At 41.1% G+C, this 18,507-nt stretch overlaps 1 protein-coding gene across 29 annotated transcripts in view; it reads left to right on the top strand.

Annotated features, from left to right (window-relative positions):
• Positions 1-18,507, top strand: part of LOC117422475 (ryanodine receptor 3-like) — a 149,217-nt gene that overhangs the window by 32,222 nt on the left and 98,488 nt on the right. For all 29 annotated transcript variants that reach the window (XM_058987384.1, XM_058987389.1, XM_058987392.1 and 26 more), the window contains 12 exons: positions 443-521; positions 1,162-1,274; positions 2,333-2,432; positions 2,893-2,986; positions 4,509-4,577; positions 5,189-5,345; positions 10,164-10,328; positions 12,378-12,499; positions 13,003-13,183; positions 15,023-15,158; positions 16,480-16,575; positions 17,108-17,226. In XM_058987384.1, the coding sequence (XP_058843367.1) occupies positions 443-521; positions 1,162-1,274; positions 2,333-2,432; positions 2,893-2,986; positions 4,509-4,577; positions 5,189-5,345; positions 10,164-10,328; positions 12,378-12,499; positions 13,003-13,183; positions 15,023-15,158; positions 16,480-16,575; positions 17,108-17,226 (1,431 nt within the window). The remainder of the gene's footprint in view (positions 1-442; positions 522-1,161; positions 1,275-2,332; positions 2,433-2,892; positions 2,987-4,508; positions 4,578-5,188; positions 5,346-10,163; positions 10,329-12,377; positions 12,500-13,002; positions 13,184-15,022; positions 15,159-16,479; positions 16,576-17,107; positions 17,227-18,507) is intronic.

The following is an 18,507-nucleotide window of genomic DNA, read 5'->3' as shown; positions in this document are numbered from 1 at the left end:
TTGCCTCATCAGTCTGTCTAAGCAGACTTTTCAATATGAAGCTTCATCAAGTGCCAGCTGGAGCCTAGAAGGGTGTTCTGTACCATCAAGCAGCAAATTAAACTTTAGAAAGCAAAGTATTATCAGGTATAACCAACTGAGGACTCAAACACATGGTCCATAACGGTGTCCTAATAGCAGAGCTTCTAGATTCATTTTCTTTATTACGTGTTTGCAAAAAGTTTTGGATATGTGTCTGTTCGTGGTCAATTACTTTATCTCCTGTTTAATATCATAGTACGTCTACTCTGTATGATTCTCTATTGTTGTTAATACTTAGATCATGCTTTGCCAAGCTTACAAATGATTCTGTTGTCTGGCGGTGAAGCATCTAAGTGTTACACAGGTTTCAGGGCACTCCTTCAGTGCTTCACTGTCAGATTCACAACATTTTGTGTTGCAGTATTTAACATGTTTGACTACATCAAGATCCCAGACAGACAAACTTGCATTTGATGTGGGATTGCAAGAGCATTCAACAGGTAACAAGCACTTCTGTTTATTTCAAATGTAACCTAAAAGAACAGAGGTCCAGAAATTAAGCTGGAGGAACGCAGCAATATCAGAACACCATGAAAACTGTCAGCTAAAGTAACCGTGATACAGTGTTAATGACCAGTGGATTAGCACTTCTCAGACCCAACCTGACTAAAGCAGCTTTGCAGGCAGCATAGTTTAGCAGAGAACTTAAACGGGATCACTGACATACAAATTATTTGCAAAGCATTCACAATGGTTGTACCCCATCACCTCAATCAGGGTGGATGAGTGCAATGGGCAGTCTTGTGTGGTGCTCTGAAGTTACGGATTCTGAGCTCCGACAGTGTTAAACACCTAGTTTTTTGTTAGATGTCTAGTATTTTTGTCAAGTTACATGAATGATGCAAACAGTAGTTGGCCTACTATGAAGAAACTGTAATAAAATTTGACTAAAGCTTTGAGAATTTGTTCTCAATGCTTAACGCCATAGTCCGCCTTGAATAATAAACATGTCCCTTGAATAATAAACATGTCCTAATGAAAAGGTCATGAAGTGTTAGTGTTATTTGTTACATAGCCTTCATGCACAGGTAACAGTCCATGTGCTGTATTTCATGCCTGTCATTCCTGTGTGCTGTGCAGGTGAAGCCTGCTGGTGGACCATTCACCCCGCCTCCAAGCAGAGATCGGAAGGAGAGAAGGTGCGCATTGGTGATGACCTCATCCTGGTCAGTGTCTCCTCAGAGAGGTACCTGGTAAGTCAAGACACAATCAGAGTCCAGTGGAGAGTTCAGCAGTCATGCCCCCGTTCTGATCTCTGAAACATGGAACGTTGGGTCTGGTCAACACTTGTATGAAGATCAGATTCTGCAGGAAGTAACCACTGGCACTTTTATGTTGCACAGATTCTTACCATAATGGCTCTTTAACTGATCATGTAAATGAGCCTGGCTCTTTTAATGCTGGGGTTAAGACGCTTGCTTACAGTGTTGTGATTGGTGGTTTGCGCCCAGCCTTCTACCTCTTGTGCCAGCACCTTGGTAGGCACCCAAAATCTGTTCCTTCAGCTGAGATGTTAAACTGAGATCCTGTAGCTTCATAAGCTACCTTTTAATGATGCCCTCCCATGAATTTGCGAATTCGCTAAATGAAAACGGCAATATCTTTTCTATTTTAAATGTCACATTTATTTATAATTCCTCTGTTTCCTTTCCACCTCACCGTTTGGCTGTGTGTGTGTGTGTGTGTGTGTGTGTGTGTAGTTAGAGCATCAGCAATTCAGCAGCATTTATTACCTTGTAATCTCCCCCATCCTGCATCCTGGTTTAAACTCTCAAGTATTGCCAGAGCCAGCTTGGCTCGAATGAGCCTTGCAAACTGTATTGTTTTTGTTTTAGTTTTATAGCATTCTACAAATAGCTTGATTCTAGAATCTGTCCAGCAGTACTGAACCTGCCAAAAACTGACATGGTGCTGACAGAGATGCCCCTGGCCACATGTACAGGAAAAAGCCTTTCATCTCTGCCTTTGACAGCGCTGTTTTTGGAACCAGCCACTCAACCCCATTGGCATGGCCCGACAGATTACAGCTTGCATAGCAGGACTTCATACCAAGATATACATTCAGATGTAAAATAAAGTAGGTGGGAATAGTGGAGCATAGGGGAGAAGATGGAGTAGTTGGCAGCATCCTATGTTATAGGCTGTTGGGAAGTGGTTCACAATGTCAGGGTATGTTTTAGGTCTGCTCTGTGAGGTTGTTGTATTTGTTTCCCTCTTTCTGAGGGACTCATTATTTTTCTTTCTCTTCTAGCATCTCTCCAGTTCCAATGGGAGTGTACAGGTGGATGCCTCTTTCATGCAGACACTCTGGAATGTGCACCTTACTTGCTCCGGCAGCAGTGTTGCTGAAGGTGAGTCTTCATTAGTAAACACTTGATCACAACATCTTCTTAGATAGCTTTTTTGTTTTATTGAGTGGCTTTTGTATGGCTGTACAAAAAGAGGTCTTGGCCAAGCTAACCTCCACCTGCACTCTGTGTATAGCGCGTGCTGCCAATTGGACGTTCACACAAGATAGTGACTACTGCTTGGAAAGCAATATTGCCAGAAATTCCCACACGATGTATTGTCAATTAGGTAGTAGGCAAAACCTTAAAAAAAAATAAAATAATACACCACTTCATATCTTCCGTAATAGTAAAAGAATTCAACTTTAACAATGACATGCAAAATCACAGAACCTTGATTTGTTCTAGATTTGTATGACCAACTTGCTCCTCGTAACATAGTTTCTAAATGGAATGATAATACAGTGGTAATGTACATCTTTTGTTTTATCAGTGTGCTTACTGACGGTATGATCTTCCACAGGGTACTTGCTTGGTGGGCATGTGATGCGTCTGTTTCATGGTCACGATGAGACTTTAACCATCCCATCATCTAGCCAGAGCGAGGAGCAATGCAGGTGAGTTCTTCTTCCTGTTCCACAAAATAAGAATGTTTTGCTGTGCATACTACTTCATCCACAAGAAGGTATTACATGAAGTTTGTCTGCGTGCTGTTTACAATGCATAGTATAGTATGCACTCTATTGTGTTGAATATTCATACTTGGGTCATGTTCCTAGTGTAATACACACATCTACATCGCATGCTGTCCTATTATAAATACCACAATATACTATATAGACTATTATAATCCTAGTTTTGTTGGAAAACCATATAACACATTTTTTGAAAATGTGTGCCTGTTGTACATCAGACCTTATGGTACTGTGCATGCAGAATTGACAGGATAAGTGACCATCTTTTTAGCCATCTCTTAAGATGTTTGATTTGTAGAGCCCTGTTTTAACAATGTTAAATAAAGCTGTTTTAATGGTGTACCAACAGCAACACACATTTGAGTTGTAGGTAGGAGACATTTAAATACTGTATTGAGTAGTTTTTTGTGTGGTTTTTAACCATAAATTCCTTTCAGAAAATGTGCCTTTCCCCTTGCTAATACTGTACATACATACTGTAGGTTCATATGCCCACTTAGTAAACTGTAACACGGTCCAATTTAAGCCAAGCTAGGTAATTTAAAAGAAAGTGTGTGTGTGTGCGTAATATACAGTCTAACTTCATTATAACGAACCCCCTGGGACCTGGTTTTTGAATGGTTTTCTTGGCTTTTTCCGGAGAAAAAACGACTAGATACTTGTTTTTTGCGTCTTTTTGATGTCGGACAGGGTCCGACATTGGACCTGAAAGGGAAAATTTTAGTGTCAGACCAGGTCCGTCACAGGACCGCAAAGGGTTAATCAAGAACTACTCTAATAACATTTCAGAATATAGCAAAAAAAACCACACAAATAGGAAGGGAGCTTATTCATAAAATGGCAAGGAAGGAGAGAGCGATTTCATTGGCTAACAAGTCCTGTGCAAATACAGTAGGTCACCGTACCAGCACAGTTTGGAGCTTTTAGAACCACTGCCTTATTCATTTGACATCCGATTCAGTTTGGCAGGGGTGGGGTGAGGTGGGAGTCTGTCCTTTTATAAGTACTATAACACTCAGGACTTTCAAATAAGATCCAGTATCTGCATGACTAGACTGAGAACAGCACCCCTGGGTTTGTGGACACTGGACCATACTTGACCCCCATTGGAATGTTGTTTATTTTATATTGTAACCCTACTCTAGTCAGCCTGCCTCAGACAGCTGCTCTTCAAATTCATTTGAGATTCTCTATTTCAGATTCAGATTAATCAGCACTTCTAATTACTGTGCTTGCTTACAAGGGTGGCATTATGGCTTCATTGTTGGTGTTTTTTTTTTTTTTTTTTAATAATCTCTTGCCTGTACTATGCACATTACACGCCTGCCTGTGCTTTATTTCATGGTATTTTGCAGTAAACTTTCAAAATGTGCTGATACTTTCACATGCAAATACATGAATTCGGCTCTGTTCTAAGGTGTTGACCCTTCCACTATGTCTGCAGGACAGTGAACTATGAAGCAGGAGAAGCTCGGGCTCGATCTCTGTGGAGGCTGGAACCCCTTCGGATCAGGTAAACCAAACTGGCCCCTTCCTCGTCTCCTCTTCCCCTTCGGATCAGGTAAATCAAACTGGCCCCTTCCGCGTCTCCTCTTCCCCTTCGGATCAGGTAAATCAAACTGGCTCCTTCTGCGTCTCCTCTTCCTCTTCGGATCAGGTAAATCAAACTGGCCCCTTCTGCGTCTCCTCTTCCTCTTCGGATCAGGTAAATCAAACTGGCCCCTTCCGCGTCTCCTCTTCCTCTTCGGATCAGGTAAATCAAACTGGCCCCTTCCGCGTCTCCTCTTCCTCTTCGGATCAGGTAAATCAGTCCCTTCTGCTCCACACACCGGCAGGAGTTAATGCAACAGAACAAGGTTTAGTGGAGTTTCGAAAAGGGTGACTTTTACTGTAGCTCGCCTATACTTCTAATACATGAGCTGTCACATCCCATTAGTTCCAATGAGGTCATACCTGCTTCACTTTAGAAGGATATCGATGATACTCACTGTTATTAAAATCTCTGTGCCTCTACAGCCTGTAGAAGGATTTCTTGATTGTTTAATCAGCAGGACGAGTCCTTCTTGTTTCATTAATCTAAGTGTTCTGTGTGGTGCGATCATCAAACCTGTTGTTTGTTTGCAGTTGGAGTGGAAGTCACATTCGGTGGGGTCAGCCCTTCCGTCTTCGACACATCACCACAGGGTACTATCTGGCCTTAACGGAGGAGCGAGGTCTGGCTCTCCAGGACAGGGAGCAGTCCGACACCAAATCCACATCCTTCTGCTTCAGAGCATCAAAGGTAAGGCTGGTGAAAGAGATGTCACAGAGGAGCAGTACTTTGGATCTGTCTCAGAGGTTGATTTGATCCACCTATACCTGCCGGGAAAGGCCACAGCTCTATTTTTTTTTGAGAATTTTACAGCACCTCTCTGTGGTGATTCTAGAATTTCCCGTAAATAAGAGGTTGATGTAATGCAGGGGTTTCCTGGTGCTGCAAAATGCTTTAAGAATCCAGCTGTGGCTTATCCTTGTATGGTATAGTTTGATCAAATGAACCCCTTCGACCCTGTGGAATGAGCTTTCTGATTTGAACTGAGCCCTCATTTACTATTGCCTTCCATATTTTCACTGGGTTACCTGAACTGGGGTGAGCAAATATAGTCCTATGGGCCAATCCACACAAGGTTTAGCAGAAGTCATTTCTCTGGCTGCCATCTTGGTTGCTCACCATTTTTTTTGTCTTTCTGAACTTCAGAAATCATGTGATATTTTGACCTTTCAACTTGCTTGCATCCACCTGGTTTTGTACTGTAGCCAGTTGGAAGACTAGGAAACAGTAACAGACATCATAAAATAAGACTTTGAGCACATGGACGAGGCAGTTTACAGAGCTTTACAAAGACAGAGTGCTGCTGTGATTCAGAGTGAAACTCTGGATCGTCTACTTCAGTGCTAAACAAATACAAGTGATTGTAGCTAACAAAATAGTTCCATACATTTGAATTCATTATATAAGTCTCAAATGTGCACCTTTGAAAGCAACACATCTTTAACCAAACATCCATTTTCATTTTTAAAACACACGGTACTACTCTAGGTTAAAGAAATCTCTGTTTGCAAGCCATGCTTTTAGACTGCCTTGCACTTCCTGGGTCACCTTGAGGGTGAAACTGTCCCACGCCTTCACTGGCTTCTTTCATTTCACTGACCAATCAGCTGCTTTCCCTATTGACTGATAGACTAGTAACTAGCTAGTAACATGCTTTGGACCCAGAAGACACTGCTTGGGTGACATAACCACGGAAGTAACGCAGGCAAAGCAAACAAACAGGAAACTGTCTTTTAGATAGTCCCAGATGTTTTAAAATGAACATTTTTACTATAACTTGTGTTTCTTTAAAAACTGCACATTTGAAACCTATGTAGCTAATGAAAATGCAAAATAGTTTCATGGAATTGTTTTGATAGCTAAAATTCCTATAAGCAAATACCACAATATAATTTAAACAGTCTATTGGAAGTATGGTAATATAAGTACTGTGTTTACTTGGTCGGCGCACTATATTGCGTTTTGGTTTATGTGTGGTTTAGTCAAGGCACATGGGATACTCTAGTCTGTTTGCAGATCCCTACTAGTTCTAATGTGCACTCTCTAACGTTTCTGACGGTCCTCATATAGTAAGAGAACTGCCTTATATTTATTTGAGCCTCTGAATAAAGGCATTGTCATTGTTAATATGATGTGTTAACAATGACAATGCACATGAGTTAGAATGGGTTAAGCAAGAAGCTTTGCTCGTGTACTTTGTCCTAGATTGAACCTAGTCTAGTGTTCAGGGAGTATTTGGGCTTGTCAGCTGTGCATACAGGTTACAGGTCACTCAGCTATCAATGTTAATTACAAAGCTGCATCAGTCTGGCAGTTTTACACTATGGTACATAGCTCTCCCTGTTTTTTTCTTTTTTCCCATTTATATTTGTATTTAATTCATAAATATAATGAGCGTAGTACATACAGAATAGAATACATATCAGAAATAAACACAAGAAGTAGATTTCCTTAGCTGTGAGCATATAGAGTTTTTGACTATTGCAGAGCAATTATAATGTTATTCTACACTGAACGTCTGTTGGGGTTAAGATAAGTTAAATGTGCCAATGTTTAAAAGATAAGGGGGGACTAAAATTAAATAATAATACACACATCAGTCAATAAAATATAGCAAAGATTATTAATGTTGACGTTTCCTTACCCTTTTGAAGTATTATTTATCCTGCCATTTTTAGTTTAGTAGCAGCTTTGACACCCCCACCCCCAAACTCATTATAAATAGACCTAATCATTAATATGGATAACGTTCAGTTCATGAAGTATTATCTTCCAAGAGAGAGCAGCGCCTCATCATAGAGGGTGTTGTTCAGTGTACCATTTTCATGGTTAAAATTATTTTTCACAAAGTGCTTAGCTTCATCCACTGTTTTAAAGTGCTGAATCTGTTCCTGGAAAGTAACTATCAATGTTGCCGGGTACAGCAGTCTGTAGCGTATTCCCTTGCGTATCAGAAATCGACGTATTTCTGCTGAGAAATCAGGGTCGATGCCTATGTTGTAGCCCAGGTATTTTAAATTCGGGCAGGCTTTGGCAAGATCCAGAATATTCTTTCTGTCTGGGGCAGCAGTGTGGAGTAGTGGTTAGGGCTCTGGACTCTTGACCGGAGGGTCGTGGGTTCAATCCCCGTGGAGGACACTGCTGCTGTACCCTTGAGCAAGGTACTTTACCCAGATTGCTCCAGTAAAAACCCAACTGTATAAATGGGTAATTGTATGTAAAAATAATGTGTAAAAAATAATGTAATTAAATGTAAAAAATAATGTGATATCTTGTAACAATTGTAAGTCGCCCTGGATAAGGGCGTCTGCTAAGAAATAAATAATAATAATAATAATACCTAAGCAGACGAACTACCATAGCGCGTGGTCCTCCCAGTCATTTGTCAGGAAGAGGTCACCCATTTCACTGTCCTTGCTACAACAGATCTCCCCAGCAAACGTCTTCTGTCAGCAAAATTTAAATGACTTCCTTAATGTGGCCTCCCAACAGTTTGACGTAATCAAAAGTGTGATTTGAATAAGGCTGTGTTTTTCTGCTTGCTTTTGTGTTATTAACACTAGAAGGACCGGAGGTATACTCATACCTAAAAGCCCTGCAAAAGTCGTTTGATGGCTGTGTTCAAAACACTGTAAATAGTATAACAAAAGGAGAAACAGTCGGATGTAATTCACTTTTTTTATTGAGTACGTAACATAAACATCTGAATAACGGAAGCATAATATATATAAACATTTATTTTGCAAATCAAAGCAACGCAACAGAAATCGGTTTATTATCAGATACACAAAAGCAACTGAACAATGTACGTAAACTTAGAACAAAACTTTTTACAGAAACGCAGCAGCACAAAAAGTCAAATTTCTTTATTTTTTTCTGCTTTTATAGACGAAAGGGTATTCCTTTACCTTGAGTTTAAGGCTGTTCAGTCAACACAGATAATGTGCTTCTCCACATGAGCAGTGCACTTTCCACAAACCGCCTTTCTGCACACGGCAAGTTTTATTTTTATTGCACTTGCCAACCTGGCATTGGCAGAAGTACATTTTTCGATGGCTTGCATTTGTAAATGGTTAGTGTGCAGTCAGTGTTTCAGAAAACTTGTGGTGTAGAGCTCTGTTTGCAGGTTCCTTGATGATGGCTCCTCTCTCCTGATTATATTCATAGTTCCAACCAGACTTGTGTTCTTCCTTTTCAAGTCTTTTGCAACTGCACTGAGGTAAAGAAATTATCTGTGGTCACATTTCTGCCTTTCCCCAAATAGGGTCCCATTAGCCGAAGTACCACACTGTCACTCAGCCTTTAGTTGGCAGGGCGTGTCTCATCCTTGCCCAAATAAGGGTAACCATTTATCACATACTTGGAGTGCTTCTAGAACCATATGCTCCACGGACATATAGTACACCTATAAATGCGTACAGCTCCTCCAAGGTCATTGACCATAAATTATCATTTAGTTGTCGGTGGGCTTCTGTTTCAGTGCAAGTTTTTATGTGGCGAAGCATTGGCTTATTGATCAGTAAGCAGAAGGCACTCAATGCGCTTTCATCGTCGATATTCCCTTTTGTGTGTGAAGTGGATCCTGGAGTCTCCTTCATAATATTTTGTGCAGCAGTTCTTCTTGGTGGGTTCACAGAAGCATTTACAAAGTCCCAAACTGTACCATCACGACAAACCTCTTGAGCAGGGGCTGGCACTGGTGCAGGTACAGACGCAGAAACGGCAGCTGGCACTGGTGCAGGTACAGAAGCAGAAACGGATCCACTCTTCATCTAAGTCACTTCCATCGCTTTCCATACCTTGTTCATCTCCGGAATCACCTTCAGATATTCCATAACAACTGCAAGCACTGCTCAGCAGTCACGTGTCTTTGTTGACTCATTTTTCTCTTTTTATTATTCGCAGGAAAGTAACATATTTGAAAGACTATCCTCTTGTGTAAACTCTCATGTATTCTCTCGTGAAACTGTGGAAGACAATGAATTCTTCAGGGTAGCCTCTGACCTTTATAGTAACCTGGGCAACGAATAAGTCACAGACAAAGTGGCACCTACCAAAAAAGCCTGCAGACGCCAGCGTTTGAAAAGGCTGATTGAAATGCAATAGACTGTCAGTCATTCACTCAGGCAGAGAGTAGAGACTAATCTAATTACAGATAAACACATTGTGGACTGGTGAATACAAATAATAAAGTAGAATACCATTATGTATAATCAAGCTACAATTGTTTTCTGTGTGGCTGTCAATGTGACTGCTCCCAGGGCTTGTAGATATAATGTAATATATCTCCTTTATTTCTGCGCTCCCGCGTTTCATGCTTTGTGAGAATATTTAATACATACAGAAAGGTATATGAACGCGCAGCCCCATATGTGTTACACGAGTGGAGAGAATTACATTTTAAAACCAAAAACCACCAAAATGACTTCCAAAGGGCTTCTAGTGTTAACCACAAAATGTGTGCCTTCATCTACTCACTGTGTGCATCCGTTTGTGTCTGTCCCACAGGAAAAACTGGAATCCAGCCCAAAGCGGGATATTGAAGGCATGGGGATGGCTGAAATTAAATACGGAGATTCAATTTGCTTTCTGATGCACGTGGACAGCGGACTGTGGGTGTCCTACCAAGCTCCTGATGCCAAATCAGCACGTTTGGGACCCCTGAAAAGAAGGGTGAGTACGAAATGAGTGTGTACATTACACTGTGCGTGAGCTATACATTTCACAGGACAGAAGAGCATGCAAGGCTGCACCAGCTAATTAATCTCCAGTGCTCCTGCCCTAAGACTTGGAGTGTGGTGCCCAGCACTGATACGGACAGTGTGTTAATGAGAGAAACTGTGGAGGAGCTCATCACTGTTTAATGCACACTACTCTTATCTCAATGCCTTTGCCAAACAGAAGATCATATCGTCTATAAATGACTGCATAAAATTCCTCAAAATGACCTAGCATCTCTTGTGACTTTGAAAACTCTGTGACCTGCAGGGGATGAAGTCCCTGGCGACAGGGATATACTGTAGTGGAGGGAGTCATAGGTTATTGAGACTATTAGATAATGGGGGTATATGACTTGTTAGTAACATCATTTAGCATATGTTGGTGTGTTGCATAAAAGTTCCGTCTGCTTATACGTTGATGTGTGCTGCCATCCTAAAGATACTCTCTGCACATAAATGAGGTTTTCATTGACCTGTTTGTGTAGCGTGTACAAGAGAAAGCCCCTGAAGGTCTGCCCGTTATTCTCTGTCACTCGCGTCTTTGTGTTCAGAATATCATCCCACACTGCTTTAAAACGGTACAATCCCAAACAAACTGTGCCACCCCCATCACTCTGCTAGTCCCCTTGGTGTCTGGTGTCCCTTCAATGAAACTGGACTCCTGTGGTGCTAAGACTTTCTCACGGATCATTGCTCAAATGCTTTGGAATGCTCTTTTCACGTCAGAGAAATGGGATCAAGGCCAAGTTTAAAATTCCAATGAAGAGCCTGTGCAATGGAGGTCTTTAGAACTGCAGTGATGTTCCTGTGATTGCTTTTAAAAACTGCTGACATTGCTGCTCTGGAAAAGCCCCTCTCTGTAGAGCCCACCATGTGACATAGCGGGGGCCACAGCAGCTATAGAACATGATATTGAATTAACTGCTCAATATAGCTACAGTGTCAGGAGGTGTCGAGTGGCGCAGAGAGAATGCTGCGTTCTGTCCATTTTAATGTTATTAGAAAGTATCAGCACATGTAGTTTCATAACCACCCTATGGCCAAAAGGTTTGCATCACCCTATAGAATTAACTAATTTTGCTTCATGAAGTCGAGTGAAACCTGCTGAATAATGTTATGTTAACATATTGAATTACATATCGCTTTGTAGTTTTCCATATACTTAAACTGACAACAATTAAAAAATGTGACATTTCGGAAATGTCACATTTGTCTAACATGAAATTCTATTTTGGCTTCCGGTAGACTCTTGCAATATCGTTTTGTAGTTTCTTTGATTACATCATGTTAAATAAAAGATCCAAGAATATGCAAAGCACTATCATTTCATTTCAATCTTCCCTATTAAGTTCCCTTTTTAATATAGACACAATTAAAGTAATTGTAGCTGCAACATAGTTCCATAATCTTTCTCCGCCATGCACATCCATTCATTAAATACGTCTCAAATGTTTCAGTTTTTAATTAACCACATGTTATAGCAAACATTTTCATTTTAAAATACGCTATCTGATACTACACTAGGTCAAAGAAAACAAACCTGGAGGGTAAAGCTGTCCCCACAGAGCTGGCTTTTTTAATAACCAGCTTGTCCCCTATTGACTGACATGCTTTCAGCCAATAACATGCTTTGACCCAAACGACACTGCTGAAGTGAAATGACATAGGAAGTTCAAGTGCAAACAGAAGAATGAGGTGTAGAAATGTAGAGCTTTTGTAGAGTCATGTTTTGAAATGAAAATACAAGTTGCACATTTTAGACCTGTGTAGCTAATGTCTAAAATGGCTAAGATTTATGGGTTTGTTACAATTACTTTAAGTGGTTCTGTGACATCATAATTCACAAGAGCAGACCTCACCTCAACTCCCTACTCTCCCCACAACTGCCCTTTTACCTGAACTTAGTCCCTGGTATTTTACAGAACTGTTCTCTCCACCTGTGCAGTTATAGTTACTTTACACCTTGAAATGGCTCACTGGGTCCTTTCCCTGTTCTCTCTAGGCTATACTTCATCAAGAAGGACACATGGATGATGGTGTGGCGTTGCAACGCTGCCAGCACGAAGAATTCCAAGCTGCGCGTATCATCCGCAACACGTCAAAGCTGTTCAGTCTCTTTATCAGGTAAAACTGACTGTGCTCAAGCCAGTTACCTAATGAAACCTACTGTACAGGCTAGACAGTGTGCGGGAAGGAATAACAATAACACGTGCAGCTCCCCTGGGTATCGCGGCGTACTGGTCCAGCAATGAAAGTAAGGGGAAGAAATGAAAAGTAACTTACTGTAGTGTCAGGGTGAAAAGCCTGAGGGTTGTAACCTGATAAATAAGTCTTAAGTTAGGCAAGGTTAGCGTGATTCAGGGAAGATTGTTAGAAGTGTCATTCACTGTGCAAGATCAGGACTACCTCATTAGATCGTCACTGGCATTAGATTGCTGATAGAGAATTGTGACAAGTCTATCGAGGCACAGAGCAAGTGTAATCAAACCATGGTGATAGACTTGGTTGTGGCATTAATCTAGGTCATGGTGACCCATGGTTCTTGCCTCGGACTGACACTGGTAATGTGGTGTTTGTTATTGTGAGGTGGGTTTTTCATCTTGTTGTTGTTCTCCCACCTGCTTCAGGGACCTGGACAGTCTGAGTGGAAAGAACCGAGCCTCCGTCATCCTGCCTATTGAGGAGGTTCTGCAGACCCTGAACGACCTTATCGACTACTTCCAGCCCCCGGAGGAGGAGGCGGCGTATGAGGAGAAGCAGAACAAGCTGCGCTCGCTGAAGAACCGGCAGAACCTCTTCAAGGAGGAGGTGAGTGAGGCTGGGCAGGTAGGGCAGGCAGGGCTCCAGAGTCACGTCCTGCCAGTGTGGGACTAGGGCAGGGGCAGGCAAACGCAGGCCAGCTCATTGTTCCAACCATGTCCTTAATCCCAGTTAAACACCTGACAAGCAGTTAATCATCTAAAAAGTACACAGAGCTAGCAAAACAGTTCAATTAAAACTTACCTGATACAGCAACTAAAGGTAACAATGCCTACAACAGAAAGTACTGCTCTTACTATGTAAGTGTCACTAACAATTAGTTACTACAGTGTACAGAAGAGTACTGTTCTGAAAAGTACCAGCAAGTATAGTATTACTAATACCAAAAGGGTCATTACAAACTGCCATCTTAAAAATTTAAAAATTTAAAAAACTACTTGGTACAGAATAATCCAAACTCTGTTCCTTGGGTCCTAAAGGCTCTAGCTTGTATTTAGCAGGCCACTGTTTCCTCTCAGTTTGAGTGAAGAAAGCCCCATGACACTTTTGAAAATGCTTGCAGGTCAGTTAGGGCAGTGCCTTGACCTCACCAGAAAGCCAATTCAGTTTCTGTAAAAGGACTAAATCTGGCCAATCTATTGTACCTTATTATTTATCACAGGCAATACATCACCAGCTGACCCCTGAGTTCAAAGACTAAATCATTTGATTAACCATCAAGGGTCAGGCTGTTCTGGCCTGCCTTCACCATTGCTTAAAAATCCATCTTTCACATCAACCCTGTAATGAGCTGGATAATAAGACCCTATTGGTCTTTCAAGAGTTAATAGCATGCTGTATACCTGTAAAGGCAGTTTGTAGCATTTTAAGACCCTACCTAGTAAATATTTTATTCATCACTTTTCACAGATAAGGCCAAAGTCCTAATTACAAGTGGTTTGCTCTAACCTACATACCCGTCATTCTAACCCTGCCCCAAATAGTTTTATTCATTCTAGAATATACAATAGAACTTTTTTTTTTACAAGCAAGGAAACATGTACACTAGTTTATCCACAGTTTTCAAAACCTAAACCCACAGCAGAAAAGATTAAATTTAGATTGTACACTGCAGCCAACCAACATTATTTTAAGGGTGGCCTTGCCATTTGTTTTGTTTTGTTTTGGTTTTTGGTTTTGTACAGCTGTTGTAATGTTACTTCTAATCTTTTTAAGCCATGTATTATTTGTAAATGAAGTGACCTGGTAAACACATTACAGTGCTTCACTTGCACACAAGCACATTTCTTATTGCATTACGGAGGTTGCTGTAAAATTGCAGAGAAATGCAATCCTGGGTGATTCATCAGTCATCCTGTTTTCAGCGTGTGTAGGTAAAATCAAATCCCATTACACTGTCATCCACTTCCATCTCGAAAGTGAAAGCAACAGATTGATTGTACAGGGTGGTTAGTGACTGAGGGAAGCCACTCAGACACTGCATTCTTATTTTGAATAAATAGCAAACCAAATCCTCGCTGATTTATTTTAAAGAGTGCGATCTGTGTTTTGGTCCCTGTAAAAATGCTGTTTTTAATGTTAGACGATGTAACCCTTTTCTTCTGCCTCTAATTAGTTAATACAATCTTTTTACAACCTGTGTCGGTAGTCCTAGAATCCTCTGTCCATTAGTAGGTGCCTCCATCTGCCCAATTTCATGGGAGTTAGATGGGCGTTCACATAGACATCAGCACAGAAGACTGCAATCTAGTTCACTGCAACCATCTCTAATCCATGAGGCAGATTTTAATGAATGTCATCTCTCTCTCTCTCTCTCCCTCTCTCTCTCTCTCTCTCTCTCTCTCTCTCTCTCTCCCTCCCTCTCTCTCTGTCTCTCACGTTTCCTAGGGAATGCTCACCTTGGTCTCAAACTGCATCGACCGACTCAACGTCTACAACAGCGCGGTGCACTTCGGGGAGTATGCAGGAGAGGAAGCTGGGGCCGCGTGGAAGGACATTCTCAACCTGCTTTATGAGTTACTGGGTAAGTGAAGAAGTGCCTCAGTGTGCTGAGGGGTTATTGGTTTGATCTTCGTCTGCTCTTACAGAGGACCCAGAGGACAGAGGAAGGTGAAGTAGTCCCCAGGGGAAGGCCACGAGTCCTGTGTAGGGATGTTGTCAAAAATACTGTTTTATACAGTAATATGTGTCTAAATATATATATTTGCCATGTACACAAATGTTGTACTCATCTAATGATCTAAAAGATGGCAGTTCTATAAACCGGCACAGTTTTAAAATAAGTAATAAAGGTTATGAGAATAATTGTCTCTAGTTTTTTGTAAAAATATGGACAAAACTCAGCAGTCGATTTGGAGGTCTTTTTGGTAACTGACATTCCCAAAATGTTAGATATTTGTTTAAGTTCTGCTGAGTGAGTAAGAAACATGGATTGTACTAAAACTGAATTAGTCCATGTGACTTCTTAAATTGTTATTATGGTCTATATGGTTCACTGTTTGGTTGTCTGTGCATCTGCTCTCAGTGTTTTTGTTGCTGTTGGTGGTGTTTGCACAGTGGCATGCAATTGAGAATTCTGGCCCTGACATCAGAGTGCTGTGCTGTCAGGCCCTGATTGGCTGGAAACACGTGCAGCAGTGGTACAGTACATCTGTTCCGACTGCCACTCCTGTTGCCCCTTGGAGCAGTTTGAAATATGTCTCAGCAGCCCCATACAGAGTATTTCATCATTACTAAAGGGGTTGCATAACCATATGGTCTTAATTCAGTTAATGGTTGCATGTGAAAATATTCATGTTTGCCATCTGGTCAATGAGCAATTTAGTAAAAGGCTTACACCTTAATTTACAGATGTCAACTTTTTTAAAAACACACAGAACAAAATCTGAATACAGCTGCGATGTTTTTGCTTATTGGAATGTTCTGTTGCAATTACATTAAAAAGGCTTTCTGTTATATTCTCATCACACCTCATCTCTTCCCCAGCTACATTCTAATGTGGTTTAGGTGACCCTGGATTCCTATTACCTTTCAGGACTGTTTCTCCCATATACTTAGTCTTGGATTTACATAAATAGCAAATATAAATGGGGATGCTGTAGTCTTTTCTTCTTCCTTGCAATTGAAATTATTCATGAGAAACAGAAAGGAAACACAGTTGGCCAAGGGCACCAAAAACGTTTTAAATGTATACAAAATAAACTGAATAAGTAAATAAATAAATAAATAAATAAATAAAGGCATGCTTTTGTGATTTAAAACCCACTCACTGTTTTGGGCCACTTTAATGAAACAGGCCCAAGCCAGTGACCACATCCACCCTGACTGATTCATCTTTCTTTCAGCTGCCCTGATTCGTGGCAACAGAAACAACTGCACCCAGTTCTCGAAGAACCTGGACTGGCTGGTCAGCAAACTGGACCGGCTGGAGTCCTCGTCAGGTAACGTCAGCTGCTCTTGTATTCAATCATTGTATTGTATTTGTCGTTTGAAACAATGCTGTTTGCTGTCAATGGGCAGTATAGTGCAAGGTGTAGCCTTCCCCATTCCCTGGACCACAGCAGTATTGATTAGTAGGATAATAGACAAAAGAAATGTCCTTTTTCCATTTTAACTGTAACAAGTTTAACTATGGTTCAGTCAAATAATGACAGCACCCATTTTAAAGCCATGTTGGCAGACAGCCAAACCTCTATGAAAGATGCACTCTAGTTGGTTAAAAAAAAAACACACGCTATTAAAGCTTTGTAACTCTTATTGTGATCGCTTTGATTTGATTTGAACATTTGTAGATACCTTCATAATGGGGGTACTAAAGACACTCGATTGGAGAAAGTTCCCCCAAAACACAAAAATACCCACCCACTGGCTTTCAATACACTAGATCAGTAAACATATTCATTGGCGAGTGCACGTTGGCATGTGATGCCGTGTCAGGCAGACCTCCCTCTAATCTGTCTGGTTGTGTTGTAGGAATTATTGAAGTCCTGCACTGCATCCTCATTGAAAGCCCTGAAGCCCTGAACATCATCCAGAGAGGACACATCAAGTCTGTAATCTCCCTGCTGGAGAAACATGGGCGCAATCACAAGGTGAGTAGGGCATACTCTCTCCGTGCCAATATAAATAACACAGTGCAGGGTGGCTGGCAGCGGCTTTGTCACCACTGGGACAGTCATTTTCCATTTCCCCATTCGGATGATAAGTGAATATAAATAATGCTTTGAACTGCACTAAAAGAAATATGACACATCTGTAATTGGTTTCTGTATAAGGTACATCAGCGTGCATGCAAGCTGTTTCTACAGTAATACATCCTTTTGTGAAGATGATTCTACATTATTACCAGGACAAAGTAGCACTATTCTGGAAACTCTTATTGATGACAGACGCATTTACAGGAGAACATTCTTTCATACTGTACGTATTCTGCAAAGAGGGGGACAGTATGTAATCTTCAGATGTTAAAATTAGGTCTTGTCAGCAACGATGTTAAAGTCCAGCAGAGGCTTCCCAAGCTGAGAATGTCCTTGCCTTCAAGCTTGCTAGCAGCCGCTTCCCAGGTTTAATGATCGAACAGAGTCCCCTACCAACAAATTTAACTCTAAAGAAGAACACTTTAAAGTTTATTCATGTTGCGTTTGGCAGGGCTGAGCTTTGTCTCTCTGGCTCAACCTGGGGACAGGCGGTCGCCCATTTTCAGTTTCCTCTGCATGCCTACGCAATGGCAGCATGCTATCGCTGTCAATATCCATGGTGTCACATTTTCCAGTAAAGCCGAGTACTCCATATCAATTCCCACATGACCAGTGTTCATTATATGGAATAATCTCTCCAGCTGTTTAAGGCAAGCTGCAGGTTTGTCAGCATTAGCACTGGCCATGAATACTAAGTACACTGCAGCAACAAGGCTCCCGGAGGTAACTTAACACTGAAGGGTTCAGCCTGCAAGAGGGAACTTTGTTTCACACACACACACACACACACACACACAGAGGTGCCGTCACGGATAATAGTGGTGGGGCCACTAGACTAATGTTGGACGAATAGACCTGTGCATAAAGACCCTTAATTGACTTAATGAGCCTTTCTTTTTACTCCAGCAAATGATGTGTTGCACACTTAAAATATCTGAACTCAAAGTTTGCGTTGAAAGAGTCATTCTTTTTATTGCTAACACTAAAACAGTAAGGAGAAACACAAGTAAATACTGCACTCTAGTTCCTGTGTCTTCCAATGAATGCTATTACAACGTGTGCGTGTATTTTACTTCCACTTTCGTATGTGATCGTCTTTTTCAAAGAATACAAAAACACTAACAGTATTATTTTACCTCTCTATTGATAAGCAATATAATTTTCCAATCAATACTC

The sequence above is a fragment of the Acipenser ruthenus genome, chromosome 15 (assembly GCF_902713425.1).
Source record: "Acipenser ruthenus chromosome 15, fAciRut3.2 maternal haplotype, whole genome shotgun sequence".
NCBI classification, from domain to species: Eukaryota; Metazoa; Chordata; class Actinopteri; order Acipenseriformes; family Acipenseridae; genus Acipenser; species Acipenser ruthenus.
This window is presented reverse-complemented; position numbering and strand designations above follow the sequence as displayed.